This window comes from Muntiacus reevesi, chromosome 9 (genome assembly GCF_963930625.1).
Source record: "Muntiacus reevesi chromosome 9, mMunRee1.1, whole genome shotgun sequence".
Classification (NCBI taxonomy): Eukaryota; Metazoa; Chordata; class Mammalia; order Artiodactyla; family Cervidae; genus Muntiacus; species Muntiacus reevesi.
In genome coordinates, this window is record NC_089257.1 from 14,717,291 (window position 1) to 14,727,252 (window position 9,962).

The 9,962-nt window shown below is 52.7% G+C and overlaps 1 protein-coding gene across 1 annotated transcript in view; it reads right to left on the bottom strand.

Moving 5' to 3' along the window:
• Nucleotides 1-6,022, bottom strand: part of PTPRJ (protein tyrosine phosphatase receptor type J) — a 167,689-nt gene extending 161,667 nt beyond the window's left edge. Inside the window, exon 1 of the mRNA XM_065944266.1 lies at nucleotides 5,548-6,022. Coding sequence (XP_065800338.1) covers nucleotides 5,548-5,991 — 444 coding nt within the window. The 5' untranslated portion in view covers nucleotides 5,992-6,022. The remainder of the gene's footprint in view (nucleotides 1-5,547) is intronic.
• Between the last annotated feature and the right edge of the window lie 3,940 nt (nucleotides 6,023-9,962).

Below are 9,962 nucleotides of genomic sequence, written 5' to 3' on the forward strand. Positions count from 1 at the left end.
GCCCCAGCACTGGAAGTGAGGAGTCCCAGCCACTGGACCACCAGGGACATCCCCTCAACATTTTCCTTCAGCTCAACTTTTTATTAAGTTTAAACAAATGAATTCACCACGACACTCATGGATTTGACATCTCCCTTACATTTTTACCAAAGCTCCCCTAAGACAAATAATTACTATTTTTAATGTTATGTGAGCCGAGTTCATTTGGCACACCCCTGGGGTTATTCTGCACCACTCGGTGGGAAACAATAAATACCTGTTCAATGAAGAAATGACTTGAAGCCTCACATCCTCCCCCCACATAATAGCAGCAGCCCCCAACTGAACTTGAGCCTTAGATTTCAGGGAGCAGTTCCCCTTCTATCTTAGCTGATCCTGTCAACCACTCTGTGAAGCAGGAAGTATTAGTCCCATTCTCCAGATAAGGAAATGAGAAGTCACAGAGGTTAAGTGGCTTGCCCAAGTTTATGCAGCTACTAAGTGACTGAGGGAGGACCTAAACCCAGCTCTTTCCATCCCAAATCCCATTCCATCTCCACCAAGGCAGGCCCGCCTTGCAGATTCAGGCGCCCAAAGAAACATAAGCCGGGACAGGGTAAGGCCCTACGAGCCTGTCCTTCACAAGTCAGTCACCTCCTCTCTCCCCCACCCCCTCTGTTGTTGTTGTTGTTTTTTTTAAGTATAGTTGATTTACAAGGTAGTATTAATTTCTTCTGTACAGCAAAATGATTCACTTATACCTATATACGCATTCTTTTTAAAATTCTTTTCCATGATGGTTTATCACAAGGTATTGAATATAGTTCCCTCTGCTAGGGAACTTTGTTGTTTAACCATTCTATATATAATCGTGTGTGTCTGCTAACCCCAAACTCCCCCCGCACCTCTCCCCCACCCCCCGCCCTGGGCGTCACAAGCCTGCGCTCTGTGAGTCTGTTTCTCCTCTGCAGGTAGGTCCGTTTGTATCCCCTCCTCTCCCAGTTGAACACCGAGGACTTTGTAAAACATGCATTCTCACAACACAGGACAGTAAACCGGGGTGTCAGAGATGGCAAACACGGCTCTGCCACAGACTGTTATGACAAATCTTTGGTAAGTTCAGAACTTCGGTTTTCTCCCAAATAAATGGGACCAGGAAATCCCCAGAAGTCCAGTGGTTAGGACACAGTGCTTTCAGTGCCAGGGCCCAGGTTCAATCCCTGGTCAGGGAACTAAGATCCTACAAGTCACAGAGTACACCCAAAACTTTTTTAAAATAAATAAAATTTAAAAAAAATAAGATGAGACCATGAACAGCACCTACTTCTCAGTTTTTTCTGATATGGCCAAATGGGATAGTGCATTAAAACCCTTAGCACAATGCCTGCCACACATAAAGCTACCTATTAATTACAGTATTAGCAGCAGCATTCTATTAGAAGGGAAATGCACAGAAAATTGCCTCTTACCCTGCACTCAAAATAATTCCCCTGGCCAAGCAGTGAATAAACTAAGTAAGTAATTGCTGATGATGTGCTGGTTAAACCCAGCAACTTTGCCTGGGTCTCAATCCCAAGCAAAAATTACTTTTAGGAGCTAAATAACCTCTCTGCTGACCAAAATTGCTCACTCGGGAGCCAGGATTCTCTTTGCTTAGGAAACCTTGGGTATTCCAGGGTTATCTTTATCATAGAGCTAAGGTTGAAGTCAGCTCAAATTCACAGTCTAACCATAAACCAATTTGCTCTGTTTTCTTAAACTGCCTGCAAACAAAACATAACCATTCTGTTTTTTCCATTGTTGTTCTGAAGCAAAACAAAAGTGTTTAAAGTTGCCTCTATGAGAATTTAACAAGCAATCTGAAAGAAGTCAAAATATTTTTTGTACCCTGGATGAAACAGGTAGGCAAGCAGACTTAAGGATTAGCTACAGTAGATAATAAACACAAACAGTTATTATTCACCAGGAAACAAGAAAACAAAAGAAAAAGCAAAATCCAAAACACCATGAGACCAACAAAATAGCTATCAGTCACTAGTTTGGTTTTTGTTTTTGTTTTTTTCATTTGAAAGCAGTCCACGATCAAGCTGATTTCAAAAAGAATCTGTCAGGACTACTTTTCTCAAGAGAAGAAGGCCAAGGGAGGGAGGGTGGACAGCTTTGTCACATTGCCTAAAACATACACACAAACGAAAATTAATGTGCAAAAATGCTAGGAGAATGGGTGAAGTCATTGCAACCAGACAAGTCCACATGTTGGAATCATCCCCAGCCATCCTTCCTGCCTTGGAGAAAGGGGATGAGAAAACAGGTTCAAAAATTGCTTTTCCAGCCCTACTAAGCACTGAGTCTTCTAGCATCTCGGCTTCCCTGCTTCTGTATCTAGCCTCATGAATGCCCAGAGTGCATTTTTTCCACAACTTGCCCAATTTTTTAAACTTGCTACTGTTGATTTCATTTTAAAACATACACATACACACACACAATCCAAGCCATACTAAACCAATCAAGTGTTAGGAAGACAGTCAGACCCTTCACCCACATTTCCTAAATGTATAAGTTTTGAAAACTTCAAATATGACTTTCCATCTCAAATATGATTTGGCTTTTTTAATTTTTTATTTTATTTGGAGTACTAGCTGATAACAATGTTGTGATGGTTTCAGGTGGACAGTAAAGGCAATCAGCCAAACATATACATGGAAAATATGATTTGACTTGGAAAACTCTAGGGCTTCCCTGGTGGCTCAGTGGTAAAGAATCCACCTGTCAAGGCAGGAGACATGGATTTGATTCCTGACCCGGGAAGATCCCACAAAAAGATGGAAAAAAGAAAAACTCTATTCACACCCACAGTTTCAGGAGTACACAGTGAGGCAGCGCTGTGCCTACAGTAAAATTAAGAGCAAAGTGAAAAATGGCAAAAGAAAAAAAAAATCATGAAAATCAAAGACACAGGCAAGGGAAACAGGTTTCAACCCCATCCCATCTCCTCTACCATCTACCATCCTCTACCATTGGCCTCAGTCCAATCACTGTCTTCCCTGGGCCGCAAAAGCCTTATCTTTAAAAAAATAATAATAATAATAATAAAGGAATTTGCGCTATCTTGAAGTCTGGTTCAGCTCAAAAACGCACTGACTCCCTGAAATATCCAACATCAAAATGAACTGTCGAATGTGGATTTTGAAGATGCTTTTTCAGAAAGCCTTTTAGATTTCCCACTTTATAATGCATCCAAAAACAAGAAACAGACTCCTCAAGTTTCTACAGAACAAATTAGAGAGGAAGGAAATATCTGAATAGGGGACAAGTGTCGCATGCTATTGAAACACAAGGAAGGATTGGGCAAGAAATAAATTTACCCAAGAAACTTTTTGCTGATTCCAACCACAGCTAGCAACCACTATGGCCCATGCAAAAAGATAAATACGATAATAAGATATATTTGCACCAAAGTAAACTAAAAATAAATGAAGTATCTGGTACAAGAGATCTTCAATATAAGGCGATATTTTTTTAATCTTATATACTGTTCTTGAATTTCCTTATAGGGACAAGGAGAAAGTCCATACACACTGTACCTTAATGATAATCCCACCTGGATGCCCTTTCGGGTTCACAAGGCTATTTCAGACACTGGCCAGTGAAAGCCCCTCAGACAATCCCATGCGGCAGGTGGTGCGTGAGTGTGTGTGTGTGTGTGTGAGTGTGTGTGTGTGTGTATGAGTGTGTTCAGCCTCATGGAACTCTTTGCAACCACCTGGACTACAGGCCACTAAGGCCGTGGAATTTCCGAAGCAAGAATACTGGAGTGGGTTGCTACCTCCTCCTCCAGAGGATCTTCCCAACCCAGGGATCAAACCCACATCTCTTGCGTCTCCTGCATGGTAGGCAGCTTTGTTACCGCTGAGCCACAGGGCAAACCCATGGGGCAGGTGGTCCCATCCTACAAAAGCGATTAACGATTAACGGAGGATGGAGGAGACTGAACTTGGCCCTGGAGCTGGTCTGAATCTGACAGAAGATTATCAGAACCCGGAATCTGACATTCTCTGCAGGAGGTGACCTGCCTTCCAGGCCTTCCTGAGACTGGTCAAAGCCTGCCTCGGAAAACTGAAGGGACACACACAAGCAGAGAGCCCTCTGCGTGCGGGGAGCTTCTGGAGCCCCCAGGCCCTAGTACTTCCGGTCCTGCCTGCTGGGTTGCATTGCTGCCCCGAGGCTGGTGCTTCTGCTCTCAGGCAATCTTTTTATTTGTGCTTGAAAAGTTTTCCCTTGTAGTAAACCGAAACGGCAAAGAATCAAAAGTAAACAGCAAGACACATACGTGTATACGTATAACCAATCACTTTCCCGTACACCTGAAATTAACACAATATGATAAACCAACCAGACTTCAATTTCAAGAAAAGAAAGAAAAAGGAAGGGCCCTAGGATGGGGCGGGGTGGGGGGGAGTTTTCCCTGAAGCCAGGTTCCCTCCCCAGCCAATAACTCGCTTCCCAGGTTTCAAACATCCTGTTCTTAGAGCTGCCGTCTGTATGAGACATCTTTTTCCCTCACAAAAAACGCCAAGGCCCTTTCCACCGCGGGTTCGAGGCCGTAGCGGGCTCCTAGAAGGGGCCGAACGCGCTGGTTCAGCTGCCGCGTGGGCTGGGCGATTCTGCTTTTTCACTTCTCTCCTTCCAGTTCCCTATCTGTGAAATGGGGACATCGCTCAGCTGCCTGCCTCACCCCGTGAGAACACCATGGGGGGGAAACGGCGCTTCTCAGGGGGATGGATCACCGAAACGCCAGGCACAGCATTATCTGAAAGGCGAAGCTCGAGAACAGGGCGCGCGGGGGGCAGGGGAAGCCGGCGCCCACGGTGCGCGGATTAAGCACCCAGGGAAAGCGGGCAGCGTCTCCGGGGGAAGGACCGTCGCTCGGAGGCACGCCTGCGAGGGGCCACCTTCTCCCGGGGCTGCAACTTTCCCCAGAGGCAGCGCCCGCGGCCCGGAGGCCCCGCGCCTCGCCCACCACCACCCGCCGCGGCCCCGGCCCCGGCCCCGGCCCGGGCTCCCCTCCCCGGCTCCCCTCCCGGGCCGCCGCAGCCGCGGCCCTTCGGCCCCCGCAGGCCGGGTCGGAGGTCGGCCGCCGCTCCGCCAGGCCGGCCCGGCTCTGCGGTCGGAGCTCTCCGCAAACACGCCCCCTCCGGCCGCCTCGGCCGGGCGAGCCGGGCCCGCGCCCGCCAGATGTGACCAGCTCGGGGCCGGGCCGGGCCAGAGACTGCCTGCAGCCCGCGCGGGGGGCGGCCACGGCGAGGCTCCGGGCCCCCACCCACCCCCCGGGACCCCCGAGCCAGCCGCCCTCCCTCGGGGACGCGGGAGCCGGGGAAAGGGCTGGGTCGCCGGCGCGCGAGGCCGGCCTCCAGGACGGGAGGGCCCCGGGGACGCGGAGCCCCCGCACCCCACCCCGGCCATCTTCTCCGAGCCCCGCAATCAGGGCGCACCCGGGCAGGTGCAGGGGCTTCCAGTCCCGCCCCCCCCCACCACCCCCGCCCCGGAGCCCACCACCCGCCGGCTCACCTGGCCCAGGCGTAACAGCAGCAACAGCGGCGGCAGCGCCCAGCGCAGCCCCGGCGAGCGCGGAGGCGGCCGCGCCTCCCGCGCCGCCGGCTTCATGCCCCGCGCGCCCTGGAACGTGCCCGGGACGCGCGAGCCGGGCCCCGCCGTGCGCCCGAGCCCCGGCGCCTGAGTCACCGCCTCCAGCCGCCGCCTCCGCCTCCGCCTCCTCCCGCCGGTCCGCCTCGTCCCCGCTCCGCCCGCCCCGGGCTTCCCCGGGGACATGGCAGCGGCGGCGGCGGCGGCGGCCACACGGCGGAGCCCGGCGCGGCTGCGGCGGGGGGGACACGTCCCCGGACGCGTAGGGGCTTCGCAGGGCGGAGCAAGCGGCGCCCACCCCCGGCGCGCGGCGCCCGGATCCCGGCTCCCGCGGCCCCGGCGGCTCCCGCTGCCTCCTCCGCGCGTCATGCGGCTCCGGCTGCAGGGAGCCGCGGCGAGCGCTCAGCCCCCTCCCTTCCCCCTCCCCCTCTGAATATTCATCGCTTCCTCCCGCCCGGGCCGGCCGGGCGGCTGCCGAGCTCCGCGGCCCCTCGCCGCCCTCCCGCTGCAGCCCCCGCCCCCGCCGGGCCGGCCGGGCCGCTGGGAGGGGGCGGCGGCGCGACCCGCGCGCGCCGGGGCGGCTCCCCTCGTGGCGGGCAGAGGAAGCGCCCCCGCCTCGCCCGCCCTCTCCGCCCAGCCCTCCCACATTCCTGGGACTCGGCACCCGGGACGCGGCTCCCAAACCACGAGCCTGTACCCTCGACCCCGGCTCCGGGGGCCCCCGGGTTTGGGTCGCCAGATGTGGACCGAGACCCCTCTCGAGGGCACAGCCAGGCCTGCGTTCAGATGGCACCCCAGCGATGGCCTGCTTGACCTGGCCAGAGGGTGGCTTAGAGGTGCACGAACCCCTAAACTGCAGGAGACCTGCGGTGTGTTGTCTTGCCCTGCCCACCCCCCATCCTCGGGCCAGGGAGGCTGAAAGCGGGGCGTTGGAGCGGATCCAGAGATGAGCACCCGACTCTGCCACGGGGTAAAGCTGTCTCTGCTAGCGGTACCAGCTCTGTGACCGGCCTCTGTGAGAGGCGGCTCACCTCTCCGCGCCTCCTTTCTTCATCTGTAACGTGAGGCTAATACCAACACCTGGCTACAGAGACTTGCCCATCACAGGAAATAGTGAACGGAAAAGTCCTGAATCCCGGGCCTGACACCGACACACCGCGGGTTTCCGTCAACAGTAGCTCTTCCAGGAGCTTTCATCGCATTTTCAAGGAAGTCCGCTACCCGAAAAGGGTTAAAGATTACTGCGGCTCTTATGCCCATGCACAGAGAAGTGAGGATCTGAGAGTCTTAAGCCAAGAAAAAGAAATGAGTGAAAAGGCCAAACAAGGAGTGCTGGGGAGACAGAGGTGAATTTCAACCGGAGGGAGAGGTGACATGTGAGCTGGGCTTTGAGGGATGGGTTGAATTTCACCAGGAAGTTAGAGGCGGGGCAGTGGCCCAGGAAGTGGGAGCAACTTGGCAAAAAAACACCAGGAGGTGGATGCTTCAGGCTTGGCCTTCTGAGAAGCAGCGAATGCAAGGTTGAGGGGTTCATATATAGAGGTGACTTTGAAAGGCAAAATAGTAAATGTGAGCTACATTTGGATGCAAACCACCAGATGCCCAACACAGCCTCCAGGCACCCCTCATGCTTCGGGTTTGCCATCTGGGAGACGGGAGCCCGTCTTCGCTCCCAGGGCACCACACACAGACAGCATAAGGCAAGGGGACCCCACGTGTTTACTGCAGCACCTTGCCGTCTTTTGTGTAAACATGGTGTTCAGTTCAGTTCAGTCGCTCAGTCCTGTCCGACTCTTTGCAACCCCGTGAACCGCAGCGCGCCAGGCCTCCCTGTCCATCACCAACTCCCGGAGTCCACCCAAACCCATGTCCATTATGTCAGTGATGCCATCCAACCATTTCATCCTCTGTCATCCCCTTCTCCTCCTGCCCCCAACCCCTCCCAGCATCAGGGTCTTTTCCAATGAGTCAGCTCTTCGCATGAGGTGGCCAAAGTATTGGAATTTCAGCTTCAACATCACTCCCTCCAATGAACACCCAGGACTGATCTCCTTTAGGATGGACTGGTTGGACATGGTGTATTGATTGTAATTCACCAGGAATGCTGTTCCTTCCTGACTCTTCCCCTTCTCAGGGCCGAGACAGGTGGTTTGAAAGGCATTCCTGTTGATGACAGCAGGAGGTGGGGGGAGGAAAGCAGGTGCTTCGGGGTCTTCAGGTTGCCCCAGATGCTCAGAGACCCTGTGGACCCCGAGAATTCATCCAGGCCTCCACAGCTTCATGTGGACACATGCTCAGTCACTCAGTGAGGCCCAACTCTTTTGTGACCCCACGGACTGTAGCCCGCCAGGCTCCTCTATCCATGAGGTTCTCCAGGCAAGACTCCTGGAGTGGGTTGCCATTTCCTTCTCTAGGGGATCTTCCTGATCCAGGACTCCAACCCACGTCTCTTGCATCTCCTGCATTGGCAGGCGGATTCTTTACCACTGGGCCACCTCAGAACCCTCCCATCACTTCATGGAGGGTCTGTAAGCAGCCCTGGGGATGCCTGCACACACTTGGATTTTCTCCTGGCTGAAATACAATGCTCATGGTTGTGTTGGCCAGAAATGCATTTCTCCGCAACATGGCGATGAAAGAGAATAAACAGTGTTTTAAGGAACGGGACTTAAGACCTGAATAATCCTGTTGGGTCATAAACAGGTGTGGTATAAACTCCCTGCGAGCAGGGATTGGGCCTTTCTCTCCCGAGCTGCCCTACAACACCTCGCTCAGTGCCTGACCCATGGCAAGAACCTCGTATTTGTGCAGCTGCCTGACTGTGTAAATGAATCCAGGGCGACATGGTGTGAAAGTTCATTTTTTCCCCAAGGATGAATTAGGGAAGGACCGTCCTCTTTCCAGAAGGACTTGAGACCAGGTTCCAGCGTAGAGGTCTCTTCCTGCAATGGCACCGCCCCTAGAGCTTTCCCAGGCGCCCCAGCCCTGCATTGGGTACCCCTTGCCCTCCGTCAACCCTGTGCCTACCTTATCTACCACTCTGGACTCTAAGCAAGACCCTCGAAGACAGGGCCTGCCTCTTATTGGTCACTGTATCCCCAGCACGTAATAGTCACTCATATAAATATTTATTTAGCTGCATTGGTTGCATTCCTTTAAATAGCAAACTAAGGTGTTAAATATACATCTGTTCGCATGCGCGCACACACACACACACACACCAATTCTATTTGCAGGCAGTTTCCCAGGAAGAAATCTACTGTGTGTAAAGTTCAAGGCACATTCTCTTTGAGAGTATATGATGATATTTGACCTTTTAATCATGTCTACCCTCAAGCCCAGTCTTCGCTGAAGACGGGGCCAGGTGCAGAGGGACTGCCAAGCAGGAGGTTGGAGGGAAGGCTTCCTGGAGGCGTTGCAAAATGGGCCGGAGTCACCCCATGGCACGTTAGACATCCCGGTGCCGTTCCTTAGACCGCATCTGTACCTTTCACCAGCTCCCCGGGTCATTCTTGTAGTCAAGCAGGATTGTGCTGCGTGCTATGCTCAGACCCCATGGACTAAGCCACTCACCAGGCTTCTCTGTCCAAGGGTTGGAAGACACCATTTATCCTGTGGCTGGCCCACACTGCGTCCCTACTAATAATAAAGACCACTGATCAGGTACTATCTACATGCCAGTCATTACTCTAGGTACTTTACAACCATTGTTTCTACTGCTCACAACAGCTCTTTAGAATAGGCATCATTATCAATATTTGAGGAGCAAAAAAACTACCTCTCAGAGAGGTTTAGTTACTTATACACGATCACACAGCTTCAGAGAGTCAAAACCAGGATCTGAAGCTGTATCTTACTTGCCACTATGCCATGGTGACCCTCGCCTTGACCTTTGTAGGTAAGTTAATATAAAGTGTTCTATGCACTGGCTGTTGTTATTACTTTTCTCCTGATGCTCTTGGGCCTCAGTTTCCCCAGTTTTAAAACAGGAAGGAACAGAAGGTACAAGACTTCCCACTTCATCCCCCGAGAAGGGGGAACAGGCAAGGCAACCGTGTTTAATGAGAGGTCCGCCAACCCAGCGGGAGGCAAGCCCGCCGGGCACCAGCCTGGAACCAGGTCACAGGCCCCGCAGGGAGTCCATTCAGCCTGGCAACCCTCCGTTTATTTTAAAAGCCACCATGAGCAAACCATTCTCCAAAGCCCTCCTAAGCGGAATGGAATGTTTCTTGGGAGTCTGATTAGCTAATGTTGCAGGCATGGCTGCCCTGAGACCTTCCTGCCTCACAGATTTGCAATGAATCAGAATGGAAAGGAAGACTTTTAGAAAGTTCTTTTAC